The sequence below is a fragment of the Labrus bergylta genome, chromosome 17 (assembly GCF_963930695.1).
Source record: "Labrus bergylta chromosome 17, fLabBer1.1, whole genome shotgun sequence".
NCBI classification, from domain to species: Eukaryota; Metazoa; Chordata; class Actinopteri; order Labriformes; family Labridae; genus Labrus; species Labrus bergylta.
Window position 1 is genome coordinate 8,160,513 of NC_089211.1, and position 21,702 is coordinate 8,182,214.

At 44.0% G+C, this 21,702-nt stretch overlaps 1 protein-coding gene across 2 annotated transcripts in view; it reads right to left on the minus strand.

Annotated features, from left to right (window-relative positions):
• Nucleotides 1-19,746, minus strand: part of LOC110000699 (ras-specific guanine nucleotide-releasing factor RalGPS1) — a 65,969-nt gene extending 46,223 nt beyond the window's left edge. The window contains exons 1-8 of one of the 2 annotated variants that reach the window (XM_065965221.1): nt 19,378-19,746; nt 8,135-8,266; nt 6,080-6,184; nt 5,236-5,286; nt 4,111-4,194; nt 3,813-3,902; nt 1,648-1,740; nt 405-531 (exon numbers count right to left, since the gene is read on the minus strand). In XM_065965221.1, the coding sequence (XP_065821293.1) occupies nt 405-531; nt 1,648-1,740; nt 3,813-3,902; nt 4,111-4,194; nt 5,236-5,286; nt 6,080-6,184; nt 8,135-8,191 (607 nt within the window). In that variant the 5' untranslated portion in view covers nt 8,192-8,266; nt 19,378-19,746. The remainder of the gene's footprint in view (nt 1-404; nt 532-1,647; nt 1,741-3,812; nt 3,903-4,110; nt 4,195-5,235; nt 5,287-6,079; nt 6,185-8,134; nt 8,267-19,377) is intronic. The other variant, XM_065965220.1, reaches the window with a different exon arrangement.
• Nucleotides 19,747-21,702: the final 1,956 nt, after the last annotated feature.

Below are 21,702 nucleotides of genomic sequence, written 5' to 3' on the forward strand. Positions count from 1 at the left end.
CAACTCAGGCTCTCATTGGCTCTTACAGGCTGGGAACAGCGAATTGGAAGATCCTAATTGGCCAAATGAGGCGTCAACTAAAAAGGTAAGAGTTTAGAGATCAGAGTCTGTGGTGAGATTCTGAGGTTTGAGATGATGAATACAGAAAACTCTGACAGCTGTAAATGTTCATTCTAAGTATTCGGAGCTCCTTCATGCTAAGGAGGAGGGATACATGGCGGGAAAAGTCCCAGTGATGCCTCCTGTCCAATCAGATTGCTTGGTCTGAACTAACTGTTGTAGAGTTGAATATTTTATGGTATTATTATTGGGTCTTTTCATATAGTTTCATGTTGTATTGCATCACAGCGAGGTATTTTATTATATGGTTTGGTATCGTCACAGTGGACTGATGGAGGACTCACCGAGGTAGGGGATGCAGGGCACCATCTTCAGGGAGCGGATGTACTCTCTCATGCGGGTGTAGTTTTCTTCTTTGGACGTCAGATAGTTTAACTTCTCAAACGTGGCTTTATCTTTGCGGCTGATCAGCTGCAGAAAACAGAGAAGAAGAAGAAAGTCAGGGGTTTAGTTTCTCCTGGATGGAAACACTCAGATAATTACATTACAATGTCACTGGACTGTAATCAGAGTGTGATCACGGTCCAGACGTTGTTACTACAGCTGGAGAATCGTTTACCATGGAACAGATTCAACAATGATCCATCAGTAAACTTATGTCCGAGGTATTTTTCCCTCTCTGCAGCGTCCAGCTCATCAGGCTCTGCTGACGCTCTGCGAGGGACGAAGGTTTGCACTTCATCACTCTGAGCGATTCAGACACGTTTGGAAAACTTTGGTTTAAGTTATGGCCAACATGGATGCCATTGCCTCGGCTCTTTGTCATCTTAAATAAAATTAATTCTGGGGCGTTTAAAGTGTTCCAAAGACAAAATAAGCAGCATGGAGAAGTCTTCTTAGCTACAACAAAACTCTGATGAGTATTCTTTAATGACAAAAATTTAATCTGGCAAAATAAACTAAGAGGAAAATAAATCCTAGTTTCAGCCTTCCCTGGAGTCAGGTGCATAAACACAGCTGATCATTTTCATGGTTGTGGATCAGGAGCTTTTAGAAATGAGGTGTTTAAAATCCCAAGGGTCCTTTGAGATGATTTCATTTGGAAACTCTACAAATAAAACATCCTCGTCTTCATGCAGGATGAGTCGTTTAGTTTATAAACGTCCCTCCTCTTCACAGTCAGCTTCCTTCTGTGCGGCTTCATCAATCACAATCAACAGACGTCCTGTTGATGAACACACCGAGTGTTTCTCCATGTGTCCCGGCCCCGCTGGATCCACGCACATCCAGAACGGCGAAAACAGGATTCATCATGTTGAGATAGAAAAACCAGAACCGCACAGATTGTACTTTAAGGTTCTGGAGGAGGAACCGTCCCTGAAGATCTCACCAACAAACTGTGTGAGAGGAGGAAACGACTGTCCTCTCTTCTTCTCTGAGTGATGGTCACAAAGAAAAGTCCACTAAGATCTGGATCCCTTTCTTCATGATCATTCCAACATTATATAATATTAGAGACGAGATGTGTTTCTCTCTGGAAACCCTGATCTAAAGAGTGAGTCCAGGGTTAGAGGTGTGAATACTTACCGCCCAGGTTTTGCTGAGTCTGAAGATGGGAGCGCTCTGCAGAGCGGACACCACCGACACCAGAGAGTGGAGGTTGTTCAGCTCCAACAGTTTCTGAGAACAAACACACAAAGTAAAAAAAAAAAAAAAACACCAAACAGGAAGCAGCAAACATGACACCCAGCTTTGTCACGATAATTAAAGGGGGCATAGTATGAAAAATCCACTTCTACAGTGTTTCTGAACATATATTTGGGTAACCTGAGTGTCTACAGACCCACAAAATGTGAAAATGTGAATAGTATCTCCACCCATGGACTCCACCACCAGCCTAGAGCAAAACTTCCACCATTTTTATTCTCTCTACAGAGGAGTGACGTCTACGAGGAAAACTCATCGGGGGGTCATTACATTTAAAGAGACACACACACCAAAATGGAGCGTTCTGAGAGAGCTGGTTTATACAGGGTCACAAACCTCCTCTGGTGCTTGATTCATGTTATATTTTGACCAAAGCACAGCACAGATGTTTCATTTAGACCACAGGGGACTGTTTGAAAAGGTGGAGAATCACAATAGGCCCGACGATATGATATTATCACGATACTTGAGTCACGATCATTATTATTGCGATTTTAAACATTTTGCTGAGAATTGAGATACCCCCACCTCTACTGTCAGAGTACAGCAGAAACGGTGAGAGGAAATGTCACCAACACTAAAACAAGAGTCATTGAACTTTTTATAACTGTGAGTGTCTGCTTCAAGCTGACACAGGAATCTGTTCTGCTGTGGACTGAACCCACCTGAGCAACCTTTGACCTTTTCATATGCAAGTGTAATGTGTGTTTTCAAAGCGGTGTTACGCCAGTACTGCCGCTCTTCCAGCACAGACTCACAACATGTCAGCCCTGGTCAAGGGGATATTTTGGCTTCATCATGTTCAACGGGAGGAGGCTGAGGCACCATGTCCATTTGTATATACAGTTTATAATCAGGAACCCTGGGACGTCTGATTAATATCAGAATTGATTACAGCAGACTGTATTTCTGCACTGACACACACAGTCAGTTTAACACCTGTTTCTGTACTTTCAGATGTGATTTCATATCTTCACAGACACCAGAGATTAAACTCCTCCTGCTCCTCTGATGTATCACAGGAAGAGAAACATTGTCATCATCAGTGAGTGTGATTCCTCTATCTCTGCTGAGTAATACAGTTTAATACAGCAGCTCAGAGTTTATTGGATCCTGAGCCGAGTTAGTTTAACGAGCTGCTGGCAGAGACACATTAAAAGCAAAGGATTTAAAATGTAGCTTCTTATGATTATTAACAGATGTTTTTTATCCTCTGAAAAAACATGTTTCAGCTTCACAGAGAATCCCAACGTGTCAGGATCAAATTATCACTTAATGAGATCATAACAGAGACAGATACCTCAGAAGCCGATAAATTAACAGCACAAAAATAAATTTAAATAATAAGTTCTTTTTTAAAGGAGCAGTATGTAGCTCTGACCCCTAGTGTTTAAAATGGGTACTGCAGTCTAAATTCTAAACATTGTAGAGAGCTGTCTCCCCCCCCCCCCCCCCACTCCTCTCTAGAGTTGATGCTCACACAGGTCACCATGTGGTGGACACTGAAGCTTCAGTGTTTATCCAGCTCTGCATCAATCTGTAAACCTTTGTGTGTTCTAACCTCTCTCCATTTTTCAAAATCATCTCCAATATTGATCCTAGTTTGAGCACGTTTCTGCTCGTGGAGCTTATTAGAAACATGCAGAGGCTTTTTAGGTCGGGTACAATCACTTCTATCTGAACCACTTCTCTTGCCCGCTTCCATCGCTGCAACAGCTGTTGGTTTGACCTGATAACTGCTCTCATATCTGACAAACCGAGGGGCGTCCAAAACGGCAGTGTGGGTGTGGCCTTAAAACCGCCTACATTCTCTGGTCCAAACAAATCCAGATCATTCAGGACCAGAATCTAAAGTTAGTAGGAGGACATACTGGCTGCTGCATTGTTGTCAGAGAAGCCAGCACTTCAACATAGCATGTTTCCTTAATGTCTGATCATATAGTAAGCTCACTTCATCATTTCACTCACTACAAGTCTTGATCCTTTAATAAATAAATATGAACACCCCTCGATGTTTCAGCGTTTATCCTAGAGTCTGAACTCACCTTTGCTATCTTGACAAAGTGACCCAGGATCTCCGCTCGGATTTTCAGCGTCTGTGCCGTCAAGATTTCTCTCACCAGCCAGAAGCTGACCTGAAACATCACCACATCAACACACACACATTAAACACACGCATTATAACACACACATTAAACGCACACAGACATGCACACAAAGTGAATGTTATCCTGTTTTCATGCTCGTGTGGAGGGTCCGCTGTTGTTTCCTCATTTTGTTTATGATTTTAATGATGAAATATTTGCTGTAGAAAGTCGAGGTGAAGCAGAGAGACGGCTGTACCTGGTTGAACCTGCGAGTGAAGGCGACCACGTTTGGAGCCAAACTGTGTTTCTCCTTCCCGTTCCATCCACAGCTGGCGAGCTCCTGTTGGTCATTAAAAACACATCAAACAGCAGGTTTCATTAAATCTGTGATAAGACGCGACACAATCACCTGTGAGGGGAGGACAAGCACCCGCCCCGGATCATTTAATTAGATTAGGTAATAATATGTTAAATCCAAACAGGAGGGAGACCTGAGGGTTATCTGTAGCTGGAAACACGGAGTCAGAAATCAGTAATCAGGGCAGGTTAGCTGAATAAACACAAATCTAATAGGTTGAATTCCTGATATTCATCAATAAGAGGTTAAAGTTTGAACAGCTCAAACTCTAACTGTCAACATTTGGGAAATATTCAAACAAAGGGAGTCGTAGACGAGGTTCCTGTGAGGTTTGATCAAGAGCTATTTGAAGTCTGTGATCAGTGTGATGAAAGGAAACCCTGCAGGACGCACGCACGCACGCACGCACGCACGCACGCACGCACGCACGCACGCACGCACGCACTCTCTGCTCTTCTCTTTGTTGTTCACTGGTATTCAGAGGACGCTTCAGACTCTGAGTGACCACAGCTGTGGAGGACGTCAGGGCAGAAATAAGAAAATGACTGTGTGTGTGTGTGTGTGTGTGGGTGTGTGTGTCTTTGTGTGTGTGTGTGTCTTTGTGTGTGTGTGTGGGGGGGGGTGGGGGGGGAACCCCTGAGGAGTGTCCTGCAAAACATGACGTATTTCTCAGGACAAGATGTAAATCTCTAAATAAATCACAAACTGTTGAAAGTCCATTAAAATCATTATTACTTTCCTCGGGTGCATCTAAAGTTCTCTTAACTGTCGTCTTTGTCGGTGGGTTGAAACTACACTCGACTCTGGTAAAATCACTGAAGGCATTAAGAAGGATCACTTACAGCGATATGGGTCAAAGGTCAACATTTCAATCATGATGTGGCTATTAATGAAGCACTACTATCTCCACTTTGTCAAACAAGCTAACGAGCTGACGAGCTCTGTCGAGTAAGAGAATGAATGAATCTGGATCCGAATGCTAAAATCTATAAAAGTTCGACAAACAGTGTTTGTGTGTCTCACCTCAGGCTGAATGGCTTTAAACACGGGAGCATCCATCAGCGTGATCTGACTCTGAAAGAACGAAAGACAAGACAAACATGACCTTAAAACACGTACAGTACATAAAGCAGTTTTAATAACACATCCGTTTTATGCATTTTTGTTCCTCTCTAAATAACTCAGCAACATTTACAGCATCTGTCACACAAAGCTGTTTTTATGTGTTTAATTCTGCTCCTTTTTGTTGGCTGTAAAGAGATTTTTTTCAACGGCGGCCGAGAAGGGCAACCGACCTGTAACGGCTGAAACGACGACCAAAGGCAAAAGCCTGCAGCAAATTCAGAAACTTTAATAATTCAAAAGCAAATGCAGAAGTCCAAAATGAATGCAACGACTGAAACGTGCTGCAAAAAGCCAAAACAACAACATTAACAAGAACGATGCTAAATCAGAAAGAAACACATTCAGACAAACATCTGCACAAAGACGAACGCTGTGAATACAGAAGTGCTCCAGGCCTGTAGGAGGCGCTGTGGAGAACAGAATGTGACATTGAGGATGAGAGAGCAGAGCCACGGGATGCCTGGAGCTGTGCTAACTGCAGGACTAACTGAGCTTTGATGCTAACCCACCATCCTTTACTCAACGCCGGTCGCTGGGCTTTGGACCGTCAGGAGGTCAGAGTCTGAAGGGGGGCGGGGGAGACACGTCCGACCCCAGTATCTGAACAGTTGCATTTGTTTTGGACTTTTGCGTTTATATGGTTTCTGAATTTGCTGCATGTTTTTTTTTTATTATTCTGTTGCGGGACGGTCTCGCGCCTGTCGGCCATCGTACTTTTTTTTCACATGTGGTAGTTACTCACAGCGAACTCCTCGGGCGTCACCTTCAAAACATCGAAGATGACGGCATCGTAGCTCTTGGCGTAGTCGACACACGGTCCATCCAGAGAGTCAGAGCTGCTGCTCGCCTACAGGACACACAAACACACAAACACACAAACACACACAGAAAAAATTATACTAAAGGCACAGTATATAAATTGCACCACCAGGGGGCTCTTAAACAAAACAATAAAATAAGATGACGTCAAGGGTGGCGGTGAATCATGGGAGTAATTCTCTCTAGTGCACACCACCCCACCCCAACCCCGATCAAAACGACCGCCGAGTTGACCGTAGTCATGACGACCGGGTGAAACCGACCTGAGGAAGAGAATATGTTTACAGACAAGCTAATGTATCCGAGTATAATTTACATGATTTTGTTTTTATCACAGCAGCTCATGCAGCAACAGAACGGCAGCTTTCAGGAGCAGCTCACGCTTCGTTATGCAGCGGTTACCACGGCAACGATAAACATGTCGTGTGTGTCATGGCGGCCATCACGACAATGCAGTGAAGGAAAAGTTCACCAATAAACAAAAAAGGAAATAAAGTTGAATCAATCTGATCGACACGTTTGAGTTTCAGGATGAAAATGAAGAATTCAAACTCAACTTTATTTACACCAAGACTCCTCTGAACGCCAGTTTGAACGCTGGCAGCAGACTTAGTAAAGGAGCCACTTACATAATGTGATCACCGAGTTATTCTAATGAACTGGAGTGAAAACAGATGTTTCGTTCGGGGCTCGTCACCGCCTGTGACTGATGATAATCTGGCATGAAAACCTCCAATGTTTCCTGTTTATCTAAAAAATGATTTTATCTGGTTTAAACAGTTTAAACTTCTCCTCCTCCTCCTCGGGTTAAAAAAGGATCAGCTCTGGAATTTCAATCAACCCAACCACACGGAAAAGACCAAAGAAAGGAGAGCTGAGGGGAAAAAAAGGAACAAGATGTATACATGAAGACACGTGCACGAGTCATTTTTAGATTCTCTGGAACGAGTCGACGTAAAGTCATCCACAGATGGAACCAATAGTCAGATTTATCTGACTGTGGTTTAATATATCCAAAAATATAACAACTTCTTCTACCATTTAAGAAGATGTTCATCTCAGGTTTGACTAAATTAAACAAATATGAATGTTTGAAGCCTGAGTGACGTCACCCGTCTGTTCCTGCAGGGGGCGCTGGAGTCCTATCGATGGCGGTCTCCATGCTGGAAATGCTGTCTCAGTCTAACTTTCAGTCAACCTAACGACAGACTGAGTGCTGGAGCTGAGGCGGGTTTTAAGCCTCCTGACAAACCGTTACACCGCACCCACCTGTCAATCATGTCAGCTACACGCCTTATTGTGAATAACTCTTATCCTTCATCAAATCAAAACTGATGAGTCATCAAAACATTCACCCCCCCGTACAGTGTGTGTCGATCGAGACATGAGCTAATCACACCTATTTGTTTTTTTGAACCAGGCTGTAAACATGTTCATCTCTGCTGTAAAAACAGGCTTTTTAGAATGGCTGTGTATGTGACTTCCTGTGCTTCTGCAGCCAGCCTCTAGTGGACATTCGAGGCACTGCAGGATTTTACACTTCAGTTATCTCTCTCTCTCTCCTGATTTCAAACTCTATCTGTTGTCCTGTCTCTCCAATAACTGCCCAAAAATAAAAATGTAAAGAAGTAATTCTATGACCTTGTTGGTACGCTTTGGCGCCTATTAAAGGTCTCTGAGTGACACTGCACACAACACAGAGAGCTGTCACGCCTCCTCCTCACAGACAGCGTGCATTTGTTGACGAACAGAAAGATTATGACATCATGAGGCGGGGCCACCACAGTAGTTCGCTAAGTGTAGCAGTGGCTTGAAATACACGATGAATGGGGGTTAAGTCGAGCACTGTGTGTGACGGCGGCGGCGGATGGACCTGCTGTCATGACGGCGCACGTCTCGGCATCTCAACATTAAACCTGCATGACGGAGCACAGCTCATCGTTACTGCAGAGGCGTGATGCTTATGACAGGCTGTTACCTCTGACGTCATGGAGTTGATGCTGGTGCCATCTGAGAGGCCGTTCCTGCGATACATGGTCACAGAGGGACCGGAGGGTGGGGGGCGACAGAGGCCTTCAGGGGGGAGGCACACATAACCTCTCGTCCATGCCTGCAGACAGAAAACAAAAACAAAAACACAAAACTTCACAAAAATGTAACTTCCTTATAAACCATTGGATAATAAGTTGTGTTTTCAGTGTTACTGTGATTAAATCATGCACAGGGGCATTATGGATACATGTTTACTCTGAGAAGTCGAATTTTGATGCACAATCAATAAAGAATCATGCAGATAACAAAGACACATGTCCACTGTGCACAGTTTCCAGTCTTTGTCACAGACAGGGAACAGTGCAGTATAAGGAGACTCGACTGGTGTTTATACATTTCTCAGCAGGAACGAACGAACACACACACATGCACGCACGCACACACGCACACACTGGAGGATGAGACACATGAGTAACACACAGGTGTGACCACTAGATGGCAGCAAACATTCACCCAGCAGACACGGTGAGGGTCCTACACAGCTCGCTCCGCACAGTTTCAGTCTGTAGTTTCCTCACGTTGGAAAATATCAAATCAAGGAAACAAGCTCAGTGTACTGAGAAGAAAAACTCCCACAATGCATTGTGCAGAGGGAAAAGAAAGGGCCTGCTCACCGCTGCAGCAAAGGGAAGAAAAAGATGTGTGACAGAAGAGGTGAAACACATCCCAGACCTCACGCTTTGTGAGACTGTTTAAATGAATTTAACAAACAGTGTCTGCCGGATAAAACCACCAACGCTTCCTTCAAAGTCGTAGTTTTTATAACGAGCCTCTGCAGGAATCTAAAGCGCTGTCCTTGCGTCACTCTCACGTTCTACCCTCCTCCTCTCTGCTCACACCGTCATACTTATAAACGTCTCTGAACAAACACCTTTTTCTGGGGGAGGGTCCCTGAGAGGTTTTCAAAAAGGGGTCAGGGATAAATTATCTGTGAAGCAGCAGGGTAATCAAATTTTAAGGAGCCATCTTGCAGGCTGGGGGAGGGTCGTTCTTCAGCGAGCAGAGCCTAAATATCACCTGTGAACATGAAGTGATGAGGGGACAGATTTGCATGAAGAAGCTGGAGACATCGACTCTCCTCACGGGACAAACTGTTAGAACACTACAGAGATAATAAAGGGTTAACAGTTAAACCTGCTCTCTCATCATGAAGCTCCTGCAGGGCGCCGCAGTTACAGCAGCCAGGTTGTCACTGGCAACCAAAAAAAAAAAAAAAAAAAAAAAAACTGGCAACCATTTCTGAGTGTTTTGTTGCCATTGGATAAAACCGCTTCTTCTAACAGACACAAATACAAACAGGGACGGCAAACAGCACAATGTGCACTCGGAATAAACACATTCGAATATGAGTGGTGAGAGTTTTCTTAAATATCGCCGTCACAGTCAGAGCCTGAAGTACAGCACGCTGCAGGTGTGTCGGGCAGCTACTCAGGGGTGCAGGCTACGGCTGTCAGCATCCATGAGTTTAGAAATGGTAGACGGTTGAGAGACGACTAGGGTTGCAAAATTCCGGGACTTTTCAAAGTTGGAAACTTTCAATGGGAATTAACAGGAATTTATGGGAATAAACGGGAATAAACTGTGAATTTACAAAATTGAAGGTTGGCCCTGAACAGGGAATTTAAATATAAATTAGTTGGAGGAAATATATTTTAGCATAATCTTGACTAAAACAACCAGATTTCATGCAAGTACACTTGAATATCTATGCTATTCCTCTATCACATACACTGCTTACTGCAGGGCTACTGAGGCCACGCCCCCTACATGCACTCCTCCATCACATGCACAGATGATTTCTAAACCCCTGGACCAGACTTACTTTTGAGCCCAGAGCACAAGACTCTTAAAGCCACACATTTTAGCCCGTGGACTACATAAAGTGAAGTAAGTTTTGATGATATTATGGGGTATTATATTTTCAAAGTTTGATGATATTAATGTTTAACTTGCAAATATCACATCAAATGCATCCATAGATGCTAAATAAGATATAGCTAGCATCACTTCATTTACCATTTATGAGGCTATCTATGACAAAACAAAATGTTAATATTTATGCTTGGATATGATAAAGTTCGATTAAATTACCCTCAATTTCCAAATAATTCCCATAATTTCAGATTTGGAATATTTCCAAAATTCTCCATCTTAATTTCCCATGGAAAGTTTCCGGAAATTTTTGCAACCCGACAGACTCATAAACTGAGCAGCAGATTTGATTCTAGTAAAAATCAAATGTTATCCACACTAAAATAGAAGTCCTGAGGGGTAAACCATGAAGCGAGTTCAACATACAGGCTGTCTTTAAGGAAGTTAGTTCAACAAAGATTGAAGAGCTTTCAGGTACCAGGAAGCTCGCTATAAACTCTTCGTTAACGTCACATGATGCTCCTTCTGCACAAAATGGAACGATGATCAGCTGATCTGATCTCAACTGATCCGAGAACAGAGAACACAAAACAAACCAGAGAACGGGAGGAGAAGTCCGTCTGCATCTTTGAGCTGGACAGAAAGTTATAGCACATGTCACTTTTTTTTTTACTGATGGATAAACGCAGGGAGGGAAAGTTAACACATCAATACGAGCAGACATATTGTCTGTGCGCTCGCCTCTCTGTCACACTATCACACCGCTCTGATCTGATCTGGAGTCTGCTCAAAGAGGAGAAACGATCCTGACACGTGGAGGAGGAACAACAGATGGTGTGTCCCTTCTATCCCCCCCCCCCCTCTCCCCCTCCAGCAGATCCTCACACTGTCTCTGGATAACGTAAGGGGGGGGGGGGGGGGGGGGGGATTTAATAGGAGGTGAGAGTGTCTCCGTTAAAAGACGGTCTCCTTTGAATCTCGATTCATGAGCTACGTTTAGAGTCTCTGACAATTAGAAAAAAAGAACAAATAGTTCTGATTCGACTCCGTCATCTATACCTAGCGCTCTTCCTGTGAGGGGTCATGGAGGGCTGGAGCCGATCCCACCTGTCATAGGTTGAGAGGCGGAGTTACACCCTGGACTGATCGCCAGCCAATCACAGAACAGAACGAACATGTCTTTGGATTGTGGGAGGACACCGGAGTACCCGGAGAGAATCCACACATGCACGGGGAGAACATGCAGACTCCGGGGTCAATCCCGATTTTCCCTCAAGGGGGTTTTTACCTAAATTAGGTTCAAATGTTCCTTAAGGTCTGCGTTCCCCAAGCATCAGGGCTGGCCCTTCTTTGATGCACATAACGTGCTGCTGCACAAAAAATATAATTGACAAGCAAATAAACCGCTCGAGTGTGTAAAGGACTTTATGCTGCATTCACACCAAACGAGAAAATGACATCAATTGCATCAGTTTGACCCACACTATGCAAACGATTTGCTCAAGTTGAAAAATGTCAACTCGACTGAACAAGCAGGTCGATTAACAGACTCAGGCTCTGTACATACAAGCTCCATGTAGTGACACCGCTGATGCTACAGACCCGCCCACATGGCCCCTCTTGGCCCCCCCCCATAACTCAACCTTTTAGAGCGGTGGGCAGCAGGAGCCAGGACATCACCCGGGCTGTCATGTGAGAACCTCCCTTCACCAATTAAGTCTCATGACACCTCGGGAAGGCTGGATAGTTAACTCTGGCGTCCCAGGGCCACTCCCCTCAATTCTAGCTCTCAGCGCCCACAATGACCACAATGATCGTGCGGTGAAGTCTTTACAACGCGACCACGCTCAGGGCGGGGTCTAACTTTGGCGGTTATTTTGGAGGAGAAATTTAAATTTGTGTTATGACTGGCACAGAAATCAGATCTCTTCTGTACATCCCACTTCAAGGACTTTAAAAAAAAAAAATCCTTTTTACACTTAAAACTAAATACTGAATTATCTCTAGAGGCACAAATCAAAGCCTCGTCATGTTTAAGAGGAGGCGAAGAAACTCTGAGCTCTGTGTGTAGGAGCAGATAGGAGAGAAATGTTTTAAAATATTAATCATGAAAACATTTTTCTCCTTTCATCATTCCTCTGTGATCGCCAATATAAAGTCTGCATGACGTTCAGGAATCGTCATCCCCGCTCGCTCTGCTTCACACAGCTCTTCTCTGTCTTCTGATATCCAGCTCGCTGAAACGCCGTCTGTTTGGTATCACTGAACCCGGTTTAAATGTCATGAAAGCTGTCACTCTCAAAAGCACGGTACAAATCTCAGCCCCAGAAAAAAACTGCCCATAGAAGCCGTGACGCCGATAAGACTTTGCCAGAGTTGTGACTTGGAAAGTGTAACCACCAGGTCCAGGCTCCACATTTTAACGACAGAGGCACTTCTGGTTATGTGGTACGGAAACAAATCCAATTCAGGTTTTTCCAGAGTGTAAATCATGCTAAAGTTATCTGGGACTCAAAGACCAAACCAAGAGAAATTGTAGGAGGACACTTGAGCATTTTATGAAAACTAGATCAGGTTAAACATTTATTGAATCTGGATTTTTTTTGTCTCAGTGAATCCTGGCTAAACAGTAATATCACAACACACATGATTGATGTGGCTGGTTGTGTTTGTTTTAGAAGAGACAGACTGACATTGAGGGGGGGAGTGATGAATGTATAGCCATTACTATTGTGTTGTCACTATAAGTTTAATATAGTGACACTATATAATCCCCCGTCATGTGGTGTCTCATTTTACCAAGAAGTGGATGAATGACTCATAAATAGTCAATGTGAAACCATCCTTCAAGGAGATTTCAACATAAATTGGATGAGCACAAGCAGTAAGCAAAAACTGAAAACGATCTGATTAAAACATAATTTTCATCAAATAATCAAAAGAAGCAGCCAGGTTTACCAAACTAAGTCAAACCCTAATTGATAATTTAGCGCATTACAAAGACATACGATTTAATGACCCATTAGACCAGAATCTGATTTTAAGAGTGAGAAAAGTATCCAAAAATAATGTTTACAATGATTCTCATAAATCTGCATTCACAGGCTCCCAGGAACAAAATTTGAAAAAGAATTACAGAATATTAATCGGGACAATGTAGAGGACCTGACCCACCAAGCACACGGCAAAGAATTAGTGGGGACGAAGGCTGTCTGTGGCCTCGCCTCACGTCTTGGCCAAAAAGTTGCACTAGAACACACTGCAAAGACTACAGCCGACAGCTAACCACCTCGTACGTTCTGCACATGTGTGAGAGGAAATAACTCTCCATGCCAGCAGGGGGCGGTAGTCCGTTGTTATGATACAAGAAGACAATTTTCACATCGCTGTTGCTCACCACTCGTATTATAGGTCTACTAATGGAGAATAATGTCTGATAAAAAGTTGAAAATGGCGCTGGCGTTGTCAGCTCTTGGTCTTTTAGTGGAAAAAGAAAAGAGGCGGAGGAGACAAATAAGGAGAAACCACACTAATGGGTGAAAGCATGGATACTACAGCGACATGCTCAAGGGGCTTTCCTGAACCTGAGAGAGCTGGAGAGAAATGAAACCTGTTGAATTGGCCAAAAAATTGCCAACAAGTAGCGACGGAGACATCACAAAAACTTTACAGACAATGTAGATTCTTGTTGTTGTACTGATGTGATTCAGAAATATTCTCAGTCATTGAAGAATCAACAGTGTAAAAGGGCCTTACCATGGCTGAAGGAGATTAACCTGCTGATGAAGACCTTGTGCTCGAACAGTCTTTATGCACAGAAACTCAAACAGACACTACTCTATTTTAAGGGCCTTAAAATAGAGTAGTGAAAGAGCCGCGTAGTGCGAAAACCAGTTACTTAATGAAATTGATCGCTGACTCTGAAGGGAAAAGGAAACATCTCAATATTTTCAACAAGCGAACAATTAGCATAAAAAAAAATCAGTGGTGGAATTGAACTTAAAAGGGTTTAATGACTGAAACTCCATTCAACCTCTGGTCACTTCCTGTCAGCACCTGTGCTCTGTCTCTGGTCACTTCCTGTCAGCACCTGTCAGCACCTGTGCTCTGTCTCTGGTCACTTCCTGTCAGCACCTGTGTGTCCGATCAGACTTAAAGCCGTTTGTTTTCACTTCCTGATGTTGTTCTACATCCTTGCTTGGGTTGTTCTTACTCTTTGATGTCTGTCGCTTTGGATAAAAGCGTCTGATAAATAAGTTGTAGAATTGTAGAAAATTGGGATATCATCTGGTTCATGTTACAACAGACCTGTTACGGATCTGGATCGGTTCATCCCCTATGTTTTACATTTTCTGTCTCTTTAAATCTTAATTTGCAAAAACACAAACAGCAAACTCTCCACGTCTCTATCTGTGTTCTTTTCTGCGATCACCATCAGTGCAGCTCAGCAGACTTCTCTGCAGGTTCAGAGTCTTTATCATTCGCTTTATATGACCACAGAGATAACACGAGGACACAAACTCCACGTCCTGATAAACACCTCTGCACACGTCTCACGCTCATCTTCACAACACTCGCAAACATCTGCAGTTATGACAGCTGGCTCCACAGCAGGTCTCTAAAAATGTAAGACACCATCATAAGAAGCACGCTGACTGCAGAGGACTCTTCCTCTTTCTGTCAAATCCACAACTGTAAGCTGACAGGAAATACATGACAGGAAACGACCACACACATTCTGGGAAAAAGGCGACATTAGACGTTTTCATACCAAACAGTTCTGAGGACTGTTTGAAGAGGAACTATCGAGCAGGGAGTTCCCTGAGAGCGAAACACCATGGGGACTTAGTTTCATATCAGCCAGTACCATATGAACCTTAAAGTCACTTTAAGCCGGCCGACAGTTGCTATAGCAACGTTGTTTACGCAAAACAGCTGATAATATGGAGGACGCCATGGTGGGAGTCAAGACCAAGACCAAGGCAGGGCGAGACAGAGACAAGACCAAGACATTTAGGGATCAAGACCTAGTCAAGACCAAGACTAAGACCGAGACAAGACCAAGACATTTAGGGATCGAGACCGAGTCAAGACCAAGACTAAGCCAGGGCAAGACCAAGACATTTAGGGATCAAGACCAAGAACAAGAAAGGGCAAGACTGAGACAAGACCAAGATCAAGACATTTGGGGATCGAGACAAGACCAAGAATATCAGAGAAAATTCATCATCTTGTGTGCAGGGGGGCATGTCACTGAGACCAAGACCACTTTTTGAGTCCTACTACACTAAGCCACATTACTCGATTTATTCACCAGTCTAACAGCGTTTCATTATTTTACACTAGTAGTTCTCTTTCACCAGCAGAGGGCGCTGTATGGATCACAACAATCATCATCACTCTGCAGAGAGTCAGGCGGTGATGCACGCTCAGTTACTTTCCAGCTGAGTGACAGTCTTGTCTTTCTTATAAATCTTTTCCTCAAGTGTTTGATGTGATTTGTTGAAAATGTGAAAACAAGAAGAAGAAAGAGCATCGATCTAACCCCATGAGACATGACTGACAATGAAACTAAGATTTATGACTGCAGCTGATCAGTCAGCTGATCAGTCAGCTGATCAGTCATGAGAGTTTAATGCTCACTGCATCAGAACTGCATCAACTCACACAAACACAACACCAGCTTCTCTGTGATTCGTTAAAAAAAACACGCTGACACAGGCTTCACAAAGATGTGAAATTTAAAGATGTAAATATATAGAATGTTTACACTAAAATATCTAAATTAATAAAAATGGACTAAACCTCTGATATATGTTGTTGTTGTTGTTGAGTTCTTACAGTGTGTCGCTCAATTTGATCCTAGGTTTTGTCATGTGTGATAAATGTTTTGAAGTTTGTAAAAGAGAGAAGAAGAACACAGAACAACATACAGATATGTTTGTACAGCTGATGCACACACACGGATTCTGACTCATGATGCACACACAGGTGCACAGAGCGTGGCAGGTCATCAGGCTCTAACTTCAGGGATGATTTGAATTGTGATTCTGAAGTTCTGCGATTAATTGATTAATGCGATATTCTAAAAGTCGAGTCATGTTTCACATTGTCAGTCTTTCTATCAAACACTCTGGTTCTCTGTGATCGTCATCTGACAAACATCTGTTTTCTCTGTTACATCTGCGACAAGTCGCGCCCCATCTCGAATACGATTGGCCGCCTGGAGCAGAGCTATTAAAAGGCGTTTTCACACCAAACCTGTTTCGGTTAAATGTAATTTGAGTCCGTTTGCCAAGTTAGTACAGTTCGTTTGGGCCGGTGTGAAAGCTGTCAATCAAACTTTGGTGCAGATCAATCAACCATATGGAGACCGCTTGAAGAGGAGGGTCTCTGTCCGCTTTTCTTTAGCAGCTAGTCTTTTGTTTCCGACCAATCAGAGAGCATGTTCCTCGCACATCACAGATCTCCGGTCCTCTTGTAAATGTCCCCGTGTGAACAGAGACTAAACTTTAGGTCATTCTGCAACTTAGGAACAAACTGATCCATGATTCAGACCAGAGCAAACGATCTAGAGGTGTGACAAATATTCTCTTTGGCTGCTCGCAGCTCACGTTGGCTGATTTTTTGTAAACAAATACGACGTCACGGTTATCTGAAGCCGGCAAAACAAATCGATTTTTAAAATCCTCCAATAAAAAAATCCTTTTGATTCAGTGAATCGGTTCTTTTTGCCGCCCCTAGCACACTCCCATGATGAGAAATAACAGATTAGTTTGACCAACAGTCAAAGAGAAAGCAAAACTAAGAGGAGAGTAAAGTCTGTCACATCTCATAATTAAAGATCATAAAGATTCACTGTCTTCACCTAAATCTTTCACGAGGAGCTCAAATAAAAACTCTGAGGATTAAAAAAAATGAATATTTTGTGCACAAACCTGCAGCTAACTTAACGTCTTCACGTGTGTGTGACATCATCATCATAATCTAATGGTTGTTTTTTGGTGTGTGCCGACGTTCTGTGTTTACAGCGCTGGCAGTGATGCAGTGATGCAGCTCTGCGTATCCATGGTAACGGCAGCTTCCTGCCCGTAGTGGGAAACAGAAAGTAGTCCCACAGAGTGCCGGTTTTATTTTTACTCTCGGAGGCTGATTTTACATTTCATTCACACCTCGTCCTGAAGCCGGACGACGTCGTCAAATCAATAGATCAAGACTCAGAGGTGACGGAGACGGCCCGCCACTCGTAACCAATCAGTGCAGAGGAATGCGTCCCTCGTTTACCTTTAGATCTTTACGTTCTGTCAGGACAAAACAACATATTTTACCGACTACATAGTGGATAGTTTGAAGAGAAATAAACTAAAGATAAATCATTTTAAAGCTGCTCATTATTTAAAATCACAATCAGTACCTGAAGGCGGCCGCCATGACACACGCGGCCTGTTTATCGTTGCCGTGGAAACACCGGATGTCACATCAAAGACCGCTGCATAAGGAAGCGTGAGCTGCTACTGAAAGCTGCTGTACTGTTGCCCTCCTGTGATAAAAACGTCATGTAAATTATACTCGGCTACATCAGCTCGTCTTTAAACATATTCTCTTCCTCAGGTCGGTTTCACCCAGTCGTCATGACTACGGTCAACTCGGAATTTGTTTTCACCGAGGATGGGGGTGAAATGGCAGAGAGAATCACTTCCATGATTCCCCGCCGGCCTCGACGTCATCTTTTGTTATTGTTTTGATTGAGAGCCCCCTGGTGGCATAATCTACATTTAGTTATTGCCGCCCCCGGGGATTTATGAAGTAACACACCGATCAATAGAAGCCAGGCTCTCAAGTAGAAGGTGTTCCCCCTGACCTTCAGCGAGGTGATCTGGCACTACTACCACCCGACGTCCTAGACGCCCAGCCTCCACCATCAGACTGCGTCGTCCCCACAACCACCTCTGTCCTCATTCAGCCTGCACCGACCTCCACCTCAGCGGAGAGGAAGTGTGGACAACAGGAACGAGAGAAACACAAAGGAGAAATCCTTCCTGCACCTTCTCCAAACTACCACCATCTCATTTTTCTTAACAATGAGTAAGATATGCTCTTTTGTAAAACGTCTCGAGGTAACACTTCTTATGAATTGGCGCTATACAAATAAAGATTGATTGATCTTTTACAGCCCAAATATATTCAGTTTACTCTCAAAGAGGAGGAAAGAAACAACCTTGAATCGGGCCACGCCTCCCAGATGTTGGGTGGGGGTGGGATGGTAAATCGGGCTCTAAATCGTCTCGTGTGTAGACAGCCTTAGAATCATTGGAACAGCAGTAGTGCAGTCTGTACAGACTTGGGTTGGAAACCGAAACGGTTGCCGGTTCAGACCAAAGTATGGAAGTTGGTCCGGTTGCTGTAGAGATGCCAGGCCACTTCCTGAGTACTGCCGAGGTGCCCTTGACCTATGCACACCAAACCCCCAACAACGGCCCTGGTGCACTCCCTGTGTAGCAGCCCCTCACTCTGACCCCTCTCCATAAAGGTCTTGTTTGTGCATGTGTGTACTTCCAGCCTATTTGTGAGTAGCAGGTCACTCAATAACAGAGTATGAACCCAAATACTAAAATATGCAAGATTAAAACAAGCAATTCTCCTCAATCAGTATCTGCAGGATTCTCTGTAACACCACTACTCTATTCTAGGTATCTGTGCAGGTGCGGAGCAGGAGAGGTTGTATTAGTACGTACGAAATGAAGTTCTAAGTCCAAGAAAGCAGATCTACGAGGATCTTTTCAGTGTCATAATGTGGTGCAAAAACACCAAAGAACAGATCTGTTTTTATTCCAGATCAGTAATTCAGTATGATCAGTGAGACTAGACATTTAATGAGAACTATAAAACTGTATAGTACATTTTGTTTCACTGCAGGGAAGGGGGGGGGGGGGGGGGGGGCGCGTCATGTTGTGGTTCAGGCCCTGTAAAATCAGAGTCCGGCCCTGCCTCACTCAGACGTGTTTTGATGGCTCAGATTCACAGAGAGACTCACAGACAACACACGTAAACACAGCGGCAATGTCGGTGTGTGTGTCATGTTTTATGACAGCGAGTTCTATGACACCCCCAACAACAAACACACACACACACACAAACACACACAAACACACACACACACACACACACACACACACACACACACACACACACATATATATATACACATTTACACAGCCCGACACACAGTCTCAGAGCCAGGCCTGCTCCCTCTCTGTGACCGAGCCCCACAGCCTCCTCTCCCCGCTCTGCTCCTACCTTTTCCCGGGCAGTGTCCCTCTCTGCGCCGCCCTCGGCTCGGTGTTTTGATGAAGACGATGATGATGAAGAGCTCACATTACAGTCCCGCACGGAGGCTAATTAAACCCAAGCGGTGATCTCCAGCAGCTCCTGAGAGAGGGGGGGGGGGGGTTACTCCTCCTTTGAGACGAACATGAAGCCAAGGTCGTAACGTGTGTGCCGCAGGGTCCGCGAACCGTGCGGGCTTCATGAGCCGGAGTCATACACACACGGCCGTGACGTGAAAACGAGCCCGTGTCGAATAAAGAAGTGAAAATGAATAAAAGGAGACAGCAGGAAGTGACAGGTAGGAGCTCAGAGCCTGACAGCCAGGTGTTCTGCCTAATCAGCCGCTCCGCTCAGAGCACACGGCCCGCCCACTGTCTCAACCGGCCAATCACAGGGCGGCTCTAAGCCAGCGTTCTCAAGACGCAGGTGCATCTGTGGTGCCTTCACGGGCTGCCTGGAAGCTCGTTGTTTGTAGGATCAGGACGGGTCACAACAACTATGATTCGTTAAAAAGGTTCTGCAGAGATTTTAATGTTTTAAATAATCACAGGGCGCTCTCTGAGATGATACAGCACTCACCCGCTGGGAAATATAAACATCTCTGAAGTCTGTGACTCATAAGTACGGAAGACGATTAGGGCCAGGTATGAGAAATAAATAGAAATACATTCTACACTCTGTTATTGAACATGCTACATACACACACACAGAATGGCATACACACACATGCACAAACAGACACTGATGGAGAGAGATCAGTGTGAGGGGGGGCTGCCCACAGCAAGCGCTCCTGAGGTGGTGGACAGGGTTCAGAGCCTTGCTCAAGGGCGCCTCGGCAGTGCTCAGGAAGTGATCTGGCACCTCTCCAGCTACCAGACCAGTTTCCAGACTTGGTCCGCACCAGAACTTGAACATGGTGACCGTCCAGATCCCAACCCAAGTCCCTACAGACCGAGCTGCTGCTGAGAGGAGGAAGATTTTGTGTGTCTAACAATGTTGAGAATAAAGTGGAAATTTCACAAGATTGTATTTAAACTTTATGCAACTTTAAGTGCACAATAAAAAAAAAAAAATCTTCCCCTAACATTATTTATTTCTCAAGTCCTGCCCTAATCCTCTTCCATACATAGGGTTTTTATGATAAATAACTAAAATACAATAACTTGAAAAAAAAATGTATCCCAGGGGCACCAGTGGCCATGTGGTAGGTTTACACCTCCCATGTACGGAGGCTGTGCAAGGTCCTTGAAGCTGGCGGCCCGGGTTTGGGTCTGATCTGTGGCTCCTTTCCTGCATGTCTCCTGCTCTCTCTCTCTCTCTCTCTCTCGCCCCAATTTCCAACTATGTCCACTGTACTGTCTCTTTAAATAAAGGCAGGAAATACCCTAACAAATCTTTCAAAAATGAAAGTGTCCAAATCTCTTTTAAATTATTTTACAGTCATGTGTCTTTGTTATTAGTCAAATCAAAGTGAAAAGTTGAGTGCCATTCACCCCCCACCCCTCCCTGAACAGTGTATCTCAGCTGTGTGTTTTATTTTCAGAGCAACATGGAGTGGTGGGGATTAAATTAGGGACAGAAGGACTTGGTGGTGCGTTCAAAGACTGATGGATTTCAGTTCACTATAGAGCAGGCCTGTGCAGTAACAGCTCGAACATTTAGAGACATGAACTCAACTGAAACATGAAACCATGAGCTCCTGATGTTTCACACACTTATCACAGATGTTTGAGTCTCTGCAACACATTTAAATATTTTGATAACATCTACACCAGATCAGATAAATAACCATGGCAACGAGTAAAGTCATATTAATTTAAAAGTTGTTAATTCTGTCTGATGTGGTCTGTATGTGCAGAGATATTCAGAGGATTTGATGAACAGGATCAGGTTCTTCTCTGCTTCAGGATGTCTCTCTCTGAATGCAGGTACATGCCTCCTCAAGTGCGTCCTCTAGTGGCCTCTGGGGGAACAGCAGGTGTTTTAACTGTGTGTGTGTGTGTGTGTGTGTGTGTGTGTGTGTGTGTGTGTGTGTGTGTGTGTGTTAGAGATGAATGAGGACAGTCTGAAGGTCGATCCATGTGTGTGTGTGTGTGTGTGTGTGTGTTTCAGATTCTGCTCTCTTCTCACAGCTCTGTCTGTATTTTTGTTCTCTGCATTGATGTGATGTAAATTGTTCGTTCTGATCTCATCAACATTTCAGATCACAATGTTTTAACAGAGGGAAAACGTACGGTAGCCGACAAGGGCAACCGACCTGCAACGGCAGAAAAAAACAAACAAAGAAAAATGTTT